This window comes from Eublepharis macularius, chromosome 1 (genome assembly GCF_028583425.1).
Source record: "Eublepharis macularius isolate TG4126 chromosome 1, MPM_Emac_v1.0, whole genome shotgun sequence".
NCBI classification, from domain to species: Eukaryota; Metazoa; Chordata; class Lepidosauria; order Squamata; family Eublepharidae; genus Eublepharis; species Eublepharis macularius.
Window position 1 is genome coordinate 170914103 of NC_072790.1, and position 21247 is coordinate 170935349.

The 21247-nt window shown below is 37.5% G+C and overlaps 1 protein-coding gene across 2 annotated transcripts in view; it reads left to right on the forward strand.

Annotated features, from left to right (window-relative positions):
- Nucleotides 1-21247, forward strand: part of ZFAND3 (zinc finger AN1-type containing 3) — a 291436-nt gene that overhangs the window by 200271 nt on the left and 69918 nt on the right. For both annotated transcript variants that reach the window (XM_054978108.1, XM_054978100.1), the window contains one exon: nt 1867-2046. In XM_054978108.1, coding sequence (XP_054834083.1) covers nt 1867-2046 — 180 coding nt within the window. The remainder of the gene's footprint in view (nt 1-1866; nt 2047-21247) is intronic.

Here is a 21247-nt window from a genome sequence, read left to right on the forward strand (position 1 = left end):
TTTACAAGGTTGTACTGTAAGAAAGTGGCCAAATAGAGATCCATCAGTAAAGGGATAGGGAGGGACCACAGACTTTTCTACTATTGCTGCAAATATTGAGGGGTTATGGACTCTACTACTATTACTGTAAATGTGACCTTACTGGGTAGTTCCTATGTTGTTTTAACATGTCAATTGTACAATTGCTTAAACTCTGTTCCAGCATTTCTTCAACACTATATTAGAATTCTTTGGGTTTTTTAAATGTTTGCAAATTTGGATATATATACCCATTACATATTTTATTAAAATGTATTTAGTATTGACTATACTGTCTCATACTGTATAATCTACCTTGAGTCTCAGGGAGAAAAGCAGACTATAAAGAATGTAAATAAATAAATATTACCTTTAATGCCTGGATTTTGTGACATGTGCAGCATGGGTTTTTCTCGTTTTGAGTCTTTAGTTTTCATCAGTAAATATGGCTATGTTGTATTATTAATGTAGCATGTGATCAAAAAAGGTACTATGTACACCCCCCCCCTAATTTTTCCTTTCAGAAATTTTCTCTGCAGACCCTCCAAAACTTTATTCTTCTGAATTCAAAAAAGTTAGGGCTGGTTCAATGGAGAGGAGGCATAGATATTTTTTAAAAAAATAATACATTATCATTTTGAAGATTTTGCACATCCAGAAATATAAATTCTTCCCAAATTAAAATTTTATTTTAAGCTTTGAATTCTTAAATTGAGTTAGGCTGATAGAAGTTGAATTCATTATGATAAATATAAAAATGGTACAATTCAATTTTAGGTCATTTAGTGTTTGATATTAAAAACATATTTGAAATCAGTTGCAAAATCATTTACTAATGAAAGCTTTAGAGAAACCTTTAGATAGGCTAACATTACCATAATTTTCAAAACAAGAGATCCAGTTCTAGAAGTCTTATTAACCAAACCATCATATTAAGTAAGGCCTGTTTTTAAAAGTTTGAATAAAATGGTACATAATTGTTTTTTTATCAGACAGGTTATGTTGAAGGTAGATTATCTGATAGCACTAGCTGAGTTACTAAATCTTTTGGCAATAACTGGCAGGAAGAATTGACACAGATCCAAAAGCAAGCCAAGCACAGTGAATGGATATTTATTTCATACCTTGGTTATATTTAATATTTGTTCACTGATTACAAACTGGATTCAACTATAATACTATAATCTCAAAACCAAGTCAATAAATATCTACCTTGGAGACAATTGGTACCAAGGAAGGAATTCATAATTATTTATGGATTAAGAAATCACTAAAAAGTATTCAGAGACAAGATGGCACTCGTATTTTGAGAGACGGACTATTAAGAAAGGGCAGCTGAGTGAGAGTAGTGCTTGCTTCCTAAATTTATCACATTGGCACTCTGGCAGTTGCAAATCAGACAATGAACAAGGTATCACGTAACCAATGAGATTTAATGACATGTTAACATCACTGAGAACAAAGTAAACCAATTCTGAGTAAGGGCACTTTTTAAAATATTGGTGACTCCTCTTGCTTGCTTCTCAAAAATTGCAACCACTGAAAAAAGCGTCAAAGGAGTGGGGCTCTTTAGCACCAACAAAAATGTTCATGACAATTGCCCCCATGTTGTAGTTCAGTTTTAATAGCTGCATTTTTTCTATTCTATTATATACAGTTTTGTCAGAAAAGGAGAACTGAAACTAAGATCAAACCAGTTAAGAAATATAATTTTGAAATTACAAGTTCTTTAAAAGTCATAAATAATATCTCATCTACAGCCTGTATTCTGCGTATTAAACAGTTTTGTGATCCTGTAATAGTTTCCATGCCTCATTATCACATTTCCCCAATATTATGTCTTACTAGATTTTCAAAAGAAGCAGCCAGATGATGAGTCCACTCCCAGCACAAGCAACATCCAATCGGATTTGTTCTCTGGAGAATCAAATAGTGACAACAGCAATACCTCACTATCTACGCAGACTGTTAACTCCAACCAGCAACTTTCGACAGATCTGAATGTAACTTCAACGAGCAAAGAGGAATGTAAGTGCACAGTCCCAGAAGCGAAAGAGAACAAACTAAATTCTGCTTTTTGTTTAGGTACTTTAGTTTCTGGTCCCTGGAGGAATGTAAGTGAAAGTACAGAAAAGAAACAGCCATACATTAATTTTAGGAAAGACACAGGCACAAGGGCATTTTCATATCTTGATTGACTTTAACTTATTGTTCTGAATTCAATTTGACTGATAATTTCTGTGAATTCTTGTTACTATTATACAGTAGCATGAAACACAAAAAAACATTTTATCACTGTGTCGTTATTTGTAAAAATGTTGGTAAAGCTACACTTAATGTAAAGCTAAGCTACACTTAACGTGCAATTATTAGTGCCATGTATGGACTGCTGGTAATTGTATTATTTTGGGTCCACGAATAAAGACTATCAGTATGACTAATGGCTTAAAACTACTTTAATATGAAGGGCAGATAACTTCTTATGCTTTAAGCCTTGGGCTAGAACTAAGGTCATGTGACGTTAGGAAAGTCCTCAAATTGCCAGTTCCCTAACAATGTTAACTGTAATGGAGTGTCTCTGAACAATACTTTCTGTCACTACATTTCCCTTAAATATTATATAATAAAAAAATAAAATGTTATATCAAATAAAAATGATACGGAGCATAAAATGATAGATAAATGAATATATCTATAAAATTATCTTCATCAATTAATATCATTGTTCTATATTAACATTAGACATGGGCACGAATCGAAATACGAAGTAAATTTCATCACGAAACGGGCTGTTTCATGTGTGGGTCCGCGGTTATCACGAAATTATCACGAAATTCATGACTTTTTGGCCTGTTTTGTTAGTTTCATGAATGATTTGTAATTGCAGACAGGCTGGCTCCAATCCATTGATTCCCTAGACAACAATGGGCCCAGACCTTTTGTTGCCATTGGAAACCCCAACCATGGCCTACTTACCCTTGATTGGCAACATTCCTTGCCATCTGGAGAGCTTCCATTCTGCCCTATACAGCCAAGCACTGGGGGTCAATCCCCTAGGCAACCAAGGGGGTGGGCCTTCTGTAGCCATGGACACACCAATCTCACCCCTCCAAACCCTGTTAGGCAGGTATGTCAGCCAACCATGGACCTCCTGTTCTGATCTATGTCAGCATTTTGCTGGGATTGGAGTGGAAGAGTGTTTGGAAGGATGTGAGATTGTGCTTTTGGCTGTTGCTGCTTTAAAGAAACTGAAAGAAACCTCTTATTTCCAGCTCTTGGCCTTGCTGTGGGAAGGTCTTTGGGTAAGGGTGCCTTTTTCCCTCTACCCCACCCCTCACTCTGTCTTCCCAGCCCAGCTCCTCCACGGCTGGTCTTTCATCCTCCTCTGATCCAGCAACTCCCGGTCCCCGTTTCAGTCATGGACTCTGCCAGCACTTCCCTTCCCACCCTTCCCGATCAACGTATTACAAATTGGGAGGGTGGGTGGAAGAGAGCCTGCTGAAGTCTCCCTGCGAGTTTGGCATCTCCGGGTATGAAGGGGGCCATTGAAATGCCCCAGGTTCTGACGAATCATGAAACTAACAAATCATTTTGGCAAACGTGTCAATTTTGTGAAGTTTCATGATACGCAATTTGTGGATTGCGACAAAACACGAAACTCTCATTTCGGGCTTTTTCCGTTTCGTGCCCATGTCTAATTAACATACCTCTAAGTCAATCTGGAGCTTTGATCTTTCTGTCTGAACTCATCAGTTGTGTTCTTTAGTCATACCCCAAACTATAATGCCATCTACAGATGTGTCAACAACGCCATTGCACGTGCATGATCTTGTGATAGAATTCTGGGGTAGATGCTATACCAAATTGTAAGCATAGACATCTGTACTCTCCAAAAAGAATATTAAAAGCACAGATTGTTGAACTCTCTTCTGTTAACTTCAACCGACAAAATCCTGAAGAAGTATCCAGCTTGCATTTTTGTACTTGACACTAACAATGCAACCTCCCAATATTGGCATATTTGTTCCAGAGTAACCAGCAACCCTGATTTTGGTTGCTTGCAATTTTGACCTACTGACAAAATCCTGTTCAGGTAATGTATTAACTTGAGTACCAGTGTCCACTGTCTCATCCATCTACACTGGTAAAATCTAGTCCCTATCCCCAAGTTTTCTTCTTGGGGTCAGTTCTTCCAACACCTTTATCGGCAGATGTCACAAGATACTGGTCCTTTGGCAGCCATGCCTGAAATCCTGAGAACCAGAACAGCTGTTTTGCACAGGAAGGCTTTTTATCAGAAATGTTTCAGTGAAGACTTTGGCTGTAAAGATATATGAAAGGGAGAACTTATTTTTAAAATACGTTTTCCTGTTCTAGGCTTCTGTACACACACTAATGCATACTCCAAGATGATAGATATTAGGCAGCCTAGCCAGCAGCACATCTGAAAATATTACCTATAAAAATACTTTATGACTTCCTGCTGGGATGGCTGTAAGTGAAACACAGTGGTTAGATTTATTTACAGTTCTAGCTATCTCTCTTCTTCCCCTACCAACACTAGTTCTCTAATGTAGCTCAGATTAGTGTCATTTATCAGAGCTAATTATACAGCAGATGGAGCTTTTCTGATTGATGATAGTCTCAATGTGGAAGGTTCTTTCCCATAATGAAGAATGCCCAAATTTTAAATGTCTTTTTTTGATTTTAATTTAAGGGTGACTTTTCCTCATTATTTATTTTGTTTTGTAGAGAGTTCTATAATGTGAACGCTGCTTTCATTATAGCAGTGTTTCTTAAAAGATTGATATTTTTCAATACAGTGTGATGATCTACAGCTGTGTGCTTTACTGAATGGATTTCCATGTATTTCACTGAAAACCAGTGTGGGAGATCATTAAGTTAATTCCTACCAAGGTGTGAAGAGATCAGAGCACTCACAAGTATTGTCTTTAAAAATCAGGTGGCAATCCTTTGTGACTTTTTTCCCCACCTCAGAAGCAACTCATCAAGATGTTAGCCATTTTTTAATTACTCTACAGGATAAACAGACTATAAGTAAGCTATTTTATTCATCATATGGCAAAAGGAACTATTAGCATTGAATGGGAACATTTTTAAGTAATTTTTTCTGAATATTGAAAATATTCTAAAAGGGGAAAAGGCCTGTAATTATATTTTGCAGCAGTTGGATCTAGCAGGATATTTAACGTGATTGCATACTATGATGTAATTAACTATTTTGTTTATTTTAGAGGAGAAAGTCAGGTGAAATTAAGGGGTTGAAAATTTCTCAGGTAATTTAACATAGAAACTTTTGAGGAAAAATCAATACATGCACAGACTTTAGTTCTTATGTTCTTCACAGATACTTCTTATGTTTAGAGGCTTTAGTTCCCATGTTTTTCCCGAACACTCTAGTATACTTTCTTTTAGGATTCTCTTTCTCTTTTGGGGTTAAAGATGCTGGTACCTGCGTCAAAAGACTCTTAGATATCCAGCACATATGTATTCTGGAGTATGTTTGATATCTGTCTGAGAAGAATGTATATATCCTTTTTATGCAGCAATCTCCAGGCGTCCTCTATTTCCAAAACTGACATATAATTGAATACACATTTAGGCAGATTTCATCCTGTCCTTGTAGATCTATCAATTTTACAGTTCAAGACACCATTCGTGGTCTCCACAAATTAGAGTCTCCTTGAAAATTTAAAAATTTCTTGAAAAATCTCTCATAAAATTTCTTCTGGCCATCATTTGGTGCGTATAAAGATACCGAAGTCCGTGTTTGTCCATGAGACAATCTTATTTTCAAGGCCACATATCATCATCTTTTAATTCTTGTTGTCAGAACTGTGGCTAGATAAAATCCTTACTCCAGTCTGCCTTCTGCAATTAGACAAAAGTCCATTGTTTCCAAAAAGCATTTAATGAAGAAAAAGATTATTATAGTCCACTGGCCTGAATGCAATATCCAGGTTGGTACATATGCATTGTTACCAATGCCAGGCAAAGCAAGAGATACATATTAAATATCATATCTGACCCATCCTCCCCCCACAGTTCTCAAAATATTCCCTTTGAAGCTGCAAAAGCGAAAGCTTCCCCAAGGCCGGTTCTTGGTGGAACGTCGGTAGCCACAACAGTGCTGGTCTGTGAGATAGCTGCCTGGGAACCTCTGCACCTGGGGAAGAAAGCACTGAACACTGAAAGGATTAAATATGGAGTCGGTTAAGCATAGGTATACAAAAGAGCATTCTGATCCAGACACTTGTAAAATTTCAAAGTTTGAATTACTGATATATATGGCGACATCATTTTTCAATTGCAGTGAAGATGAGTAAACCTTACCTAATTTTTTACAATTTAGTAAATACTCTTGATCTTTTTTAATGAGAGTTTCTTGAATGTATATAATATCTGCCCTTAATTTCTTCAATTGATTAAACGTTCTTGATGTTTTAGTGGGAGAATTCAGTCCATTTGCATTAACTGAAATTATCTTTATCTCATTCATTTTTCTTCCTCCTTTTTCTTCGTCTGCTTTTGTTTACTTATTGCTCCTTTCTCTTTATCTGAGGAGTTTGTGTCATCTGTACCCAATGATTGGTCTGTTTTTCCTAATTGCAGTTCTTGTAATAGGTCCTTGGCTTCCGTAACTGATGCTACTGTCCTCTTGACTTGACTTAAATATATTTCCAATCCAGTGGGAATTTTCCAGCGGTACCTTGTTTTGTTCTGCTGCAGAAATTTTGTCAGGTTCCTAAATTATTTACGTTTTTTAATTGTTATTTATGGTAGATCTTGAAATATCTGTATCTCTTTCCCTTCTACTTCCAGAGGTTCTTTTCTGTGCTGCTGAAGAATAGTATCCTTTGTTTTCTTATGTGAAAAGGTAACTAATATATCTCTTAGAAGCTTATGACGAGTCGCATACTTTGAGTTGATCCTGAAAATTTGTTCAATTTCTGGGAAGTCTCCTTGGACTTTTACATAATTCTGGATCAACTTTCAAAATTTGTTCTCGAGATCTTGAAGCCCAATTGATTCTGGAATGCCGCAAAATCTGAGATTCTTACTCCTGAGTTGAGTTTCTAATGACTATTCTTAGTTCTGCTTCTTTTATTGCCACTGCCTGCTGTATTTGCAATGTTTCCGTACGATCATGTGATTCCATCAGTTCCTTATGTTCTTTTCTCTTGAATGATTTGTTTATTTTCTTCATTTTTTTTGTTATTCCTTGTAATCCAGTTGAAACTTCAGTCTTTAAGTTTTGTATATCCTGTCTAATTCCAGAGAATGATTCCTCAGTCTTTTTAATTTGGTTTGACAGATCTTGTACCTCTTTATGGATCTCTCCTACTACCTCTTTGGTATTTTGGGTCACCTACCATGTTAGAGCTTTGAATTGCTGTGAAATAGATGGCAAAACTTTCTCAGCGATTAGGTCAATTTCATCTTCTGATCAGAGCTGAAGTTTGCCTTTTTAGTGCCTTTTGCCATTCTCTTGACTTTAGCTAGTCTCTGTCTTCTGACAGCTGCTAACAACCTTTCCATACTACAATATCAAGATACAATTTACAATCCCCCTGACCTCAATCAGACTGGTCTAACATTACAACAATGAAAATTATCTAATTTTATAATTAAATGATATATAGACACCATATAGACATATATAGACACTAACTGTGTAAATTCTCTCTAAAACAAAAAGGAATCTTAGAACAATTTTCTTTTTCTTTTTCTTTTTTGTTTAAAAGGAAAACCAGAGGGGGAGTGAGGGGGAAGAGAGAGAGAGAGAGGAAATTGTTCAACTTTCCAGCAGGTGGCAGCAGCTAATCAGTTTTCAGTAAGGAGACCCTCTTCATCCATCTTTGTTGTGTACTTTTTTTTTTTTTTGAAAAAAACAAATTATAAGATCCACTGAAAGCCACAGCAAAAAATCAACAAGCCAGAAGGAGTAATTAAAAAAATAACTGTAAGTGACTTCCGGAATGAAACAGCAACACCACAGCAGCTGAGTTCTATGAGCTCCCTGCTGTGACCTTCCTGGTTTATTGGGACCTGAGAATTCAGGCCCCCAAGTCCCCCCCCCGGAGAGGGGAGGCAGGCTGGAACAAGGTGAAGAGCCCAAGGGGTCTGGCAAACCCCAAGAAGTCTCAGCACTGGTTCTGAAAGCAAGGACCAACTGAAGGGTCTAAGGCCATGAAGCTGCAGAAACCCAAAGTCCGACAAGCTTAAATGAAATCTACAGCGAATATAAGCAGATTTTAAACAGGACAGATAAACTTCAAGACAGCTCAAAAGATTTATGACCCCTTCTACCAAGTAAACAGATTGTTTTTACGGCTTTATGAGGGCTAGCCAGCCTATTTGCGAAGCGGCCGCTGGATTGAAGCTGGAAGGAGGAGGGGAGACAGAGAGATTGTAAAGAGATCCTCTCAGCAGATTGCTGGAAAGCAATAAATTTTCAAACATAATTAACAAAACAAAGCTTTTTACCACTGTGATGAGAGATTAGCCATAGCACATATAAGCAATCTGAAATGGCTTCTTGGGAAGAAGATGTACTTACCAAATTACAAGAAGCCTCCAAACTAATGGCAGAAATATTAATTAAAGCAGATGGGATATTTGGAGCGGAAGTGGATAAAAACAAGATAAAAAATGTCAACACAGAACAAGTCCCTAAGGAGACAGATCCATTTGAAAGAAAAATAGAACAAAGTGAGACAAATTTACAAAATGGGGAAAATCCATTGAGTCTATAAAATGGACGGTTGTACCAGTACATCATCTTCAAGATACAAGGCAGTACTAAGAAAGGAGCAAAACCACAAAGCAGACCTGTAAAGAGAGAATCCAGCATTTCACCACTGAATGGAGAAAAAGGAGTGCAGCGATCCCTCAAGCAGAGAATTAAACAGAGAAGTGACAACAATCTTGCTGACCCTCCCTTGAACTGGATGGAAGATAAGAAAATTCACCTTCGGTGGCACAGGTGGAATAAAGACTGGATGTATCATTTTACAGGAAGAAAGAAGAAAAAATAAGGACAAATTCCAGAATGAATACCTAATAATCCAGACCTAACACCTTGTCTCTATGGAAGGAGAAATATGGATTATGATCTGATTCTTTCTGTATGTCAAATGATACGCAATATAGATCTAATGAAAGCTCTAGAGGCTCTGTACTATGATAGATTTTGAATGTTTACTACCAAAGGGATGATGGTGTTGTGATGGCTGGGCCCTTGAAGCTTTCTACCTGTTGTTGATTTTAGTTTTTCCATTTAGAATATAAATGAGTGGCTAAGCTAAGTGACTGACTGCTCTTTTTAACCTTACGATTATGAAAACCCAAGTAATAGTGCAGATGGTCAAGATAAAACAGATGAAGGACCTAGTTTTCGCTTCTCTTTTTTTTAAAATGGGAAACTGTGTTTTAGCCTTGTAGTTTATGTAGACATTCCAGCCTTATCAATATGAAAACCCAAGCAAATAGCTCTGGTTGGATTTTTCTTTTCTTGAACTAAATACTGATCTGGCCTCTCTACCTTTACCATTATGAAAATCTAAGTACACAAGTTTGGAAGGTTTGGCAAGAAAGAGGAAAATTAGCATAAAATGCTTCCTTCTTATATAGATGTTATACCACTGCTTGATTGTTATTTTCTGTTCTATTATTCTTACTCTCTGCTTTTAGAATGACTCATTTATAATATATACAACCTATTTCTTTTTCTTTCTTTTTTTTAATGTGAAACTGTGCTCTAGCCTTGTAGCCTATGTAGACATTCCAGCCTTATTAATATGAAAATCTAAGTAAATAGCTCTGGCTGGACTTTTCCTTTCTTTAAGCAAATATTGATCTGGCCTCCCTACCTCTACCACTATGAAAAGTACACAAGTTTGGAGGGTGTGGCCAGAACAGAGGCAAAAAAGAGGAAAACTAGCACAAAAATACTTCCTTCTTATATAGATGTATACCATTGTTTGATTGATATTTACTGTTCTGCTATTCTCACTTTCTGCTCCTAGAATGACTCATATAAAATATATATATAAAAGAAAAGAATGTTAGAAATGGCATAAGGAATAGGATAAGTGGATTAAAAAGCGTAACAAATAATGTTTATGGAAACAAAAGGGAAACTTGAAGGTATATGGGGCATTAACTATATATTTAGTGGCATTTTATACTTGGACTGATGTATATCTGTCTTGTGGTGAACCTGCTAAAATTTGACTTCTTGTTGTAACCCCTTCCCGCTACTATAAAAACCCAATAAAAATTGATATAAAATAATAATAATAATAACTGTAAGTCAGTTAATCCACCAGGGTGTGATATCCACAACAAAACAAAGCAAATATATTTATATGTTCCAAAATCCAAAAGGTAGATAGAAAATTTAGTCCCTTCTTCTGGTAAATGATGCCAACAATTCCAATAATTATAATGCACAAGATTACAAAATTAAATCCATGGAGTCTCAGTAGAATTTAATAGCAGAAAAGAAACAGAGATCATCCAAGGGGCTGGGGTGGGGGGGAGAGTCAAAACAGAGAGAGAAAGCAAGTGACGGGGAGAGAAAAACTTTTCTTAAGAAGCAAAGATTAGCTGTTGGCTGTAATCCCAGACCTTCTTCAAATTATTAAGAGAGAGTTATTTACTTTTAAAAGTCAGTAGTCTTCTAATTAAAACTTATTTGCTGATAAAACTCAGTCACTGATGAAAATAATCAAACTAAAGATAGAGAGTTCCAGGCAAAAGAAAACATATAAGAGTCTGTTGCTGTTATTATATCTACTCCATTAATTCTGTTGTATAAGACGGAAAAAAGAAAAATAAAGGAAAAATATCTTGCACTTACAGTGAAAATATAAAAGAAAGTATATCTTAGCGAACGGGCTGCCTTAAGTGCTTGCAAAGCAACTCCGTTTCCTTCTGCAGAGCTTGCCGTGTGCCTGTGGATTCTGATACGAAACCTGAGCACTCGTTAAAATGGCCAGATAACAACTCCAGGATTAAACCACAGCACCTGTGTGGGTACCTCTAATCAGAGGCAGGTAAAGGCCAATATTTCGCAGCCTACCTGGCTTAGAACCAATGGCAATAAGCCCAGAAGCGAAACTAGTCAAAGAGTTCTGTCCAGAGACTCCTATTCAGGAGCCATGTTGGATCCTCACTCTCTAGATCTACTTCCCTGTTTCCTCTCCTTAGAAAATCTATCCCTTTTCTTTGGCTGAAATGGGAGTCTGCACTTACGTCCCAAACTTTCTTGCTAACTTTTCCCAAGTTCTTCTTTCAGTATTAAATTGTTCTCTGTTAGAACTCCCTCTCCCAGCTATTCACACTGGATTCCTCTCAGCTAAGGCTGAAAACAGGTCCTCCTCTTTCTACCTCATACTACCCAATCAGATTCCTTGGTGTAGCCTGTCACTCAAAGCTCTCTGTCAGTGAGGGATTAACCCTTAACAGTCCTTCAGCTGTTTGTACTGCACTTCCAGGCTTTTTAAAAGTGCAGTTCTGTCACGGAAATATGGATTAGAGCACATTATACTTAGTGATACATATGTATTCTAGTGAACTTTGTATCAATTTTATTACAGGTTTTTTTCTAGCATGTTGTATAATTACACAAGTGCCCTTTCATCTTTGAGAGCCCATTAAGAATAGTGGACAGTATCAGATAAATGTTCTCTAATTGTAGTATGGATCAGAGATGATCTGCTCACTAAACTTTCTCTGCCATCGTTACCAATTTATGTATCTAATCCTCCAGCTGGACATAGTGTCACTTTTTGGCTAGGTAGAATGTCACATGATTGAAAATGTGTATAATTAATTAAATCTCAAACCAACCGTAATTTATCTATGTTATCACATGGAAAAGATCTTAGATTTCTGAGTAAGATAACATATAAAAGTGGTAACCCAGATAGTAGACCAGGATTTTGGCTGAAAGAAATCTCATGAAGATCTAGGTGAGAAACTTACCTTTGTAATGTATGCTATGGGAACCTTAATGCATTTCATAGTAAATCTGCTTGATTTAAAATTAGATTTAATTGAGAAATGTTAGGAAACTTAATTCTTGTTGCCTTTATCTGTTCTGTTTTTCTAAGTTTTATTTTATTAAGCTTTTATATTTTGATATCTTTATTTAAAAGACTAGAATTTATTTTAATAAAAGAAATAATTAAACTCTAAAGTGGAGTCTCTGTGTCTTGGTGGGGAGAGTATCGCAAGAAGAACCCTATACATTGTATTGTCGAAGGCTTTCACGGCCGGAGAACGATGGTTGTTGGGGGTTTTCCGGGCTGTATTGCCGTGGTCTTGGCATTGGCAATGCCAAGACCACGGCAATACAGCCCGGAAAACCCCCAACAACCAACCCTATACATTATTTTGTATTGACAAACAGTTTCTCTGAAGGAGTGAAAACTATTTTCAGGTCCCATTTCAATGTCTGGAAACTGCTCAAAATTTAAGATAAAATCTTTAGTCTAAGCAGTAGAGATCTTAATGAAACATGGATAAGTAGTCCGTTACATTCCATCACGCATACAGTCCTATAATTTTAGTAATCCTTATGAATTATAACTATCTTTCAATGATACTTGTATTTCAACTTTATTTCCTGCAAAATTAATGTCCGAAGAGTTATTCAAAGTCCTATGAATTCTTATTTACATTTAGGCCAGTTGCTGATTTTACATTGAGAGGTAATGCTGTTTGCAGTGTCATTCCTCAAAGTGCCCAAATAGGAATCTTCTTAATGTTAAATATGCCAGCTGCAAGTCTGACACACATCTTTGCTTGACCATTTAGTTTAGGTGCCTTTTTCCCTCCTTAGCCTTAACGTTTCAGTTGGAAAAAACAGTACTTTAAGTAGCTCTTGAAGTAAAAATGACATCAAAGCAGTCCTTCCTTCATTAACTTGATCATGCTTAGGTCTATTTTCTCACACGGTATTCATGTGAACTTAACCACTCTTGTCTTGCAAAATGTCATTTAATTGCTGTTGATGTATGTTCTCTTGTGTTCAGGTATTTAGTATTCAAAAAATATCTTTCTATCATTTCCTTACTTCCATCTTAACTATTTCCTATTTTTCTGGTTGTATTGACATTAATGATTTTACCAGCTCTAGAATACATTTAGGCTGTATTGTCTTCCTAGCAGCAGGTGGCTGTCTGTAAAACGTTGATCATACAGATGGGAAAGAGGGAGCTGAAATATTTTCTTAAGAACTCCTTCAGAATCTGCTTATTAGAGTAGGAAAGTCTTGTGTACTTTATTAAAAGGTCATGCCATCTACTAGAACAATTTCATATAGTTTGAGCCTTTCATCCCCTTCTCTAGGGCTGTCACATTGTTTTCATTTTTTTCTATGCAATTGCAGCTAGAAGCTAACATGGTGCAGGTTTAAGTGAAATCTAAATTGTAATATGACATGAAAGATGTCAGCATGAAAAATATGACTTTGGCAGTTGGCTCAGGTTTCATATTTCAGTACACTGCACTGTAAAGGACATTATTTTATTTTATTTTAATATGTGCTTAACCATTTCCTAAACTCTGCAAATTTGCCAACAGTGTGATTATATGAAGAAATATTAAAATTCCTGGTTAATAATGCATACAATGAGACTTTTCTATAGAGGTGGATTTGCATAGTTGTAAGTGGAAAATAAAGTTAAAATTGCCCAGAATGTTTGCCGGAAAGCACAATGTCTTTCCTAATGTTTTGTTTTTAGTCTTAATACTTGTGGTGGAAGAGCCCGCTTAAGTCACTGAACATCTGTAGCTCTTTAGCAATAATGAATCTTTAACCCTTTTAAAAATTATACACAAGGTGGAGCATACTAACTACAAATTCTAACTCAAGATGTTTAAGAGGAGGAAAAAATGGTATGAGCTGTCTTTCCCTTCCCCACCCCAACTTAAAACCCTGCAGGGTTTCAGAAGCCATTTATTTGTTTGTTTGTTTGTTTGTTTGTTTAGTAATTTATTTAGTAATTTATTTGTTTGTTTAAGCACAATTTATATCTAGCCTTTCTGCCCTCATAAGGGCCACCAAGGCAGCTAACGAATTAAAACATACATAATAAAATCACATTTTAAAAAGATTAAAACCAACCAAAATAATAACACCTCATTAAAACAGTTAAAACCAAGGCTAAGCAACATTCAAAGACATAAAAACAACTATTAAAACATTTAAAACAAAATATTGGGCACAAAGAAGAGATCACTGAAGAAATGCTAAACAAAACAAAAGTCTTCACCCACTTGGGGAAAGAGTTCTGGAGTTTTGATGCCATGACCAAGAAGGCTCTGTCCCGGGTTACCAGCCACCTAATCTTAGAAAGTGGGGGCACCCATAGCAGGGTCTCCAAAGATGACTGCAGTGATGGGGTAGGCTCATAAGGGAGTAGGCATTCCTTCAGGTATGATGGTCCCAAACCATATAGGGCTTTGAAGATCAGCACCAGTACTTTTAATTGCGCATGGAAACAGATTGGGAGCTAATGTAAATGGACCAATACTGGAGTGATATTGTCTCTAAGCTACTCCAGTCAGCATCCTGGCTGCAGTATTCTGCACCAATTGAATTTTCTGAATACTTCTCAAATGCAGTTCCACCTAGAGCATATTGCAGTATAATCTAGATGTAACAGGACATGCACCATAATAGTCATAGAATTATAGGGTTGGAAGGGACTTCTAGGGTCATCTAGTCCAACCCCCTGTACAATGCAGGAAATTCACAACTCCCCCCCAATTGCCCCCAGTGACCCCTGCTCCATGCCCAGAAATAGTCAAACCATTTCTTCCACAGACAGGGAGCAGCAGGCTAACCAGACAAAGCTAGTAAAAGGCACTCCTGGCCACAGCTGCCACCTGCTTATCCAGCAGTAGGCTTGGGTCCAAGAGCACCCTCAAACTACAAACCTGTTCCTTCAAAAAGAATACAATCCCATTCAGAATGGGTGACACATTCTGAATGTGTCACCCACTTCTGTCTTGTCATATATAGGTGCAAGAAGAACATTGCTGCTCTGAAGAGGGGCTGATTCATATTTATGGTAGCAAGCATGTTAAGTTTTTTCCATCATTGAAAGTCAGATGTACATCTCTAAACTCTAAAAGATGTCTGAACACAATAGGAGTACCACTGGCAAAAGCTCCTGGATATGTCAATTGCATTTTTGAAAAAATCTGTTTCTTATTTAACATGTTCTTCACAGGGAACATTGTTGTAAACTTAGCAAATAAATTTGTGTGAATGGGCTCTAAGTTGAAGACTATCTATGACTTTCCTCCCTACAGAGAGAGAGAGGGGGGGGGAGGGGGGGAGGTCTAGCTGGAAAATTTTCAAAAATTAGGAATGGGCTAAAAACATGCTGACATAATGAAAAATGGGGTAATCGGAGAAACAAGATAATGGCTTAATTTGTTAATAAAAAAGTATCATCTAAAAGCTAGGTGGTCAGTCATGATTCATCTAACCTTGACTTCCATTCATTTCTTGAGTGTCTACATAAGTCTGAACATTACAGTGATTATCTAGTGGGAGGGTGACTCTTAGAGTCCAGATAAGCTTTCTGTTTTTAGGGCATAGTGTTTGCTTTTGTTCACTGTACAGCATTTTTAATCAAGGACTTTGTTTTAAGTAAGGAAGCATTGTACTCAAGCATTGTATCCAAGTTAAAATGGAAATAGTAATGCAAAATGAACTGTGTTGACAACACTGCCTTGATCTCAGTACCCAGCTTTAATATATTCCCTACAGGAAGCAAATGCAGTAGGGAAACTCACTGAAAAAATTAGCATTCAGAATGAGAGATTAGTCACTCAATTAAGTAAAATTAATGATAGTGTAACCAGATGCTGAATCTTAGACAAACAAGTAGTTTTCACATACTGTAAAAGAGCACTGTCTCTGCAGACTTCTATCACTGATTAACTTCTCTCTGTTTTTTACCTTTTATGTGTTTGTAGTTCTAATTCAGGGCTCTTTTCAAACTTGATTAGGGAAATAAATTATGCATGTCACTTCCAATTAAACACATTCATGGCTAGATTCAAGACTTAAGCAAGATTCTCCAAATGCCAGTCCACTTAGTACTCTCATCATACTTTCTAAAGCTTCATGTAAGAGCTCTCTGCTGCCAGGTCTCTCAGTTTTTTTTTTAAGTGGCTATCCTAAGTTAATGAAAAATCTATGAATTTCTAACTCTGAAGGATACTAAGCTAAAGCATTTAGGTCTTCCACAGTCTATCATATTTATTTATTTATTTATTTAATTACACTTCTAGACTGCCCTCCCCGTCAGATGGGCTCAGGGCGGTGAACCATAGAGCCATAGAGCTGGAAGGGATCCCAAGGGCCATCTAATCCAACCCCCTGCCCAGTGCAGGAAATTCTGTTATCTCCCGCCCCCCCACCTCCCCTGGTGACTTGTGCTCTATGCCCAGAGGAAAGGAAAAAACTCCAGGATCCCTGTCCAATGTAGCCTAGAGGAAAATTCCTTCCTGACCCCACAGTGGCAATCAGCATTATCCTAGGCATGTAAGAAAGGACCACGAGAGCCTATCACCAGCTCATCCCTTCATGCCCTCCCTCTCCTGCGTACATTCATATTGAGTCATAGAATCATCATTACTGTCAGGTGGCTGTCTAGCCTTTGTATGAAAACAATGTTTAAAGCATTGTTTTGTAGATGTTTAGGCAACTCCTTAGAATGGATGTGTTCTATAATGTTTTGCCATTAGTTTCTCAAGCAGTAATAGCCACAGTAGTAGCAGAGCTGTTACCACTGTGTCTACACAGTTGTAGATGTTTCCTTGCTCTAAAATATTCTGGTGCAGTCTTCTGATATTATTTGGAATACTTAACTAATCCATCATAAGCTTTCAATGGAGGACAGGTTAGAAAGTCTACATACATTTATTTATTTGTTTATACTCCACCTTTATCCCCAACATGGACTCAAGGTGGCTTACATAATTCTCCTCTGCTCCATTCTGCTCATGGCAATCCTGTGAGATGGGTTTGGCCCAAGGTCATCCAACAAGATTCCTTGGCAGAGCAGAGATTCGAACCTTGTTCTCCCAGACCATAGTCAAACACACCAACCACTATACTCACTGTCTCTTACATTCACATTTATTTTTTCCCAGAGAGGGAAAAGTATGATAAATTAAGCAAAGGACTTGTCATCTTGTACTGTTAACAGTTATATGTTAAATATCTAGATCTTTGAATATCTGATCTTTCAGACAGTTCTAGCTTCTAGGACAAAGTCCTGAGGAGATTATGCTACTTTTTTCAACATTCTTAAGTAGAGATGGGCACAAACCGGAAAAAAATGAACCGTGCGGTTCGTTTTTCTTTGCATTTTACGAACCACGAACTTTCACAAACCTGCCCCTGTTCGTGAACCGGTTCACTTGGTTTGTGAAAAGTTACTTCCGGGCCAGAAAATCATCACTTCCAGGCCAGCAGAAGGTCACTTCTGGGTCAGCAGAAGGTCTGCAGGAAGTTCATCCCCTGTTGCCTAGGAAACTCATTGATCGGCGCCAGGCTGTCTGCAGTGATGAACCAAAAAACAAACCAAACGAACCAGCCTAAAGTTTGTGGTGGTTCATCAGAAATGGGCTTTGATTAACTGCTGGTTCGCAAACCATGAACCAACCCGGTTCATCATGAACTTTGGTTCGTATTTCGGTTCGTGCCCATCTCTGTTGTTAAGCATTTATTGAATAGAAGTAGTCAAAGGGATATCTTTTAAACATTCCTCCCCACCCCAGGCTGTATTCCAAATTTCTAAGCATACCATACTTTGTATATTTTTAGTATGAATACAAGAAAATGAAATAATTGATTTATGAACCTGCTTGTGAAAAGATGATACGGAGAAAAAATAGTATTCATGACATTTTATATTAATATGTTGACGTATGCTTTACTTCTAATTTAGATGCCCAGCACTGTTTTATATCAATGTGGGATTTGGTATAACAGTATGTCTAATCCTGCAAAGGTAAAATCATCAAAGAGATTATGAGGTGGGTGAAATTGACAAGGTATTTAATAAAGGATGGTGCATTTCTAATTAGTCCACACGAAGTGCTTGTAGTTTGAAATTAATTGTAGTGTTATGTAAATGTCATGTTAATTAAGAGAGTATATTGGAAGTACAATAAATCTGTAAAAAGTTATCTGTTTTGTTAATATTTATGCAAAGTTACAAGAGAGAGTGGTAACAAAATGATTATTGGCCTACATCGTCTTTTGACACCTTATTTTTGTAATTAATGTAGACTTCCTTTTTTACACTGAGAGCATTTGAAAACTGTTCTCACAGCAGCATACAAAGAGTAAATTTGTGTTGAATTTTATGCATGGTATCAGCATTCATGGTACGTCAGCCTATGATATCCTCAGCTGGAAGTTGTCACAGACAGATTCTAAACCACAGTTGCCTCACATTGAAGGCTAAGGGAATGGGCCCATAATGTGGTACATTTGTATTCATATTCCAGATATAATTGCTGAAACACTGATTCTGTGTCAGCGTAGGACATAGTGTCTTACAGAGCTGAGCTAATGCCAGGCTTCTCAAAGTGCAAGATATGTCTTTTTATTGAGAGCCAGCATGATGTAGTGGTTCAAGTCTGAATTGTTTAGAATTACCACTTGGTCATAAAGTGTGATTTTTGGACCAGTAGTCTGAAACTTGAACAAACTCACAGGGTAGTTGGATAAAATTTAAATAGGAGCAAACCAAGTATATCACCCTGGACTCCATGGATGTTGGAGGAAAGAAAATAGATTTATTAGCAATACAGATAATTAGAAGAGGATTGAAAACTGTCCAAGGATATTTTTGTAGGCACCTACATTTAAGTCACAGGTATTTTGCACTCCTCTCATTTTTTTTAAACATGTGCAAGTTTTTGTTCTTCACATGAAAAAAATTAATTTGTTTTTGTTTCAGTCCTTATTACACTGGTTTGTTTTTGTTTCAGTTGTTTTTAATGGGAAGCATTGTTAGGATTTAATTTCTGTTTTCTGCATAATTGGAATGAAATGATTTGGGATACTAAGCAATCATCTCTGCCAAAGTTAAGAAAGATTGGAAGAAAGATCTCAGATTTATGAGCAATTAAAATTCTTGTGTGGCAGCGACAGAGGAGGCGGAGAAGGCCCTTACTGCCCCTCAAATGGCCGCTGTGGCTGCCATTTGAGGGGCAGGAAGGGCCAGAGGAGGTAGCTGCAGCCTTCCTCACCACCCTGCGTGGCCGCGCACCACCGGATCCAGCCTTCTCAGCCATACTGCAGGCCTAGAGGAGATAGTGCGGCAGCAGTGGCTCCAGCCCTCCCCGCCACCCTGCGGGGCTACACAGCAAAAGAGGAGGCAGAGAAGACCCTTCCTCCCCTCAAATGGGCTGCCGCTGCGGCCATTTGAGGGGCAGGAAGGGCCGGAGGTGGAGGCAGCTCCGGCTCTCCCCACCACCCAGCTGGCCGTGCAGACCGAGGAGGCTGCGGCGCAGTGGCGGATCTGGCGGCTCTGGCCTTCCCCGCCTGGCCAGGTAAGTTGGGTGGAGGAGATGGGGGGCTAAGTTGGGCGGTGAGGGGGTGGGGAGGTGAGGGTGGGAGAAAACCTCCCCCCCGAATCACTTTGGTATGCTCTGAATCTTTACGCAGCATACTGAAGTGATTCAAAAACCTGAATCCAAAGCAGCTTGCCACTTTGGCTTTTGAGTATTCCTGAATTTTTTTCCTGAATATTTTCTGCATGCACACCCCTATTAGTTGCCTTTCAGTCAACTTTGCATGTTATATATAATAGGACAATATGTGAAGCCTTTTTATGTTAATTCCCTGTACAAGTTTGTTTGTTTGTGTACTTTTACCTGGCTGAGTGTAGAACTCAAAGCCATTTGAAAAGCAACAGGCCATAAATATAACAAATCTACCTGGCAACAACAAACTAATCCACAAGGGAGGGAAGGGGAACAGAGAAGGAGGTAAAAGCTCTGCAGCTGCTGGTGACAGTCTGTCACCAGGTGTTTCTTTTTTTCCAGGAGGTAGCTCCCTTTAAACTTTTAGGGCTGGAGGACAGGAGCAGAGTGGTTGGTGAAGTTCTGGATTGCAGGATAAATCCTGAATGTCTTTTGCTTTCCGTATCTACAAGTATTGTAACTAAGTATTTTATCCAATGTAGATGTAGGTCTCAAATTCTTACATTTTCCACAATCAAATCAACTTAGTCCATTGTATGAAGACTGGATTAAGTTTAATAATATTTCATTTTTAACACTAAAACTTAATGGTAATGTAGAATTACTTCTTCTTGACTCTAAATCAAGTAATATGTTGGCTGAATTATAGAAAATTAATTTTCATCTGCTTTTCAAAAAATACGCAAGTGGACTTGGATAAATATCTAGTATACAACAATTTATAGCCTTCTGATATTTCAGGGCGTAAGTACTGTTTCAGATGGACCTCCTGCAAGTTCTGTAACTACTTTAATATTCTGTTCAGGAATATAACTTGCAAAACCCTCTGAAAACAGCTGAAACAATATTGAAACAATAATGGGGGGTAGCTTTTCTGTGTATAAGGTAGCAAAGCAGCTGTATACATATTGAGTCTATTTAGAAGATGAGGTTTAATGCAACCACAAAGTCATTACATAGCCTACCTCAAGGAGGAAAAAAAATCACTTTTAAGATTCTTCTGTTTGAGAGTCACAACAACCCAAAGTGCTTGTGTCTGATGATCTTGATATTTTGGTAACCGTTTTAAATGTATATAAGCTGCATTGTTGCTGTTGTTCTCTTCAAACAATTTCAAGTACGCTATTTGATAATTCCTTATTGTAATAATAATAATAATAATAATAATATGTTTATTGCTTTTCCGGCCAAAGCCATAAGCCATACAAACACCAACAAAATATGAACTGTACACTTGAACATACCCAATTCACACAGACATAACTCGTCATTATCACTTTAAACTATCTAAACTCATGAAAATCTTGTTTCTTTATCACCGTGGCTAAAAAGGAAGCCACTATAGCAGAGGTTTGATTGTCAGGAAAGTTATCAGACAATAACACTGAGATTGCCCAAGGAAGGAAGGGAAGCTTTTCTTTTAACATAATAGGAAGAATAAATCTCTTTCCTTATT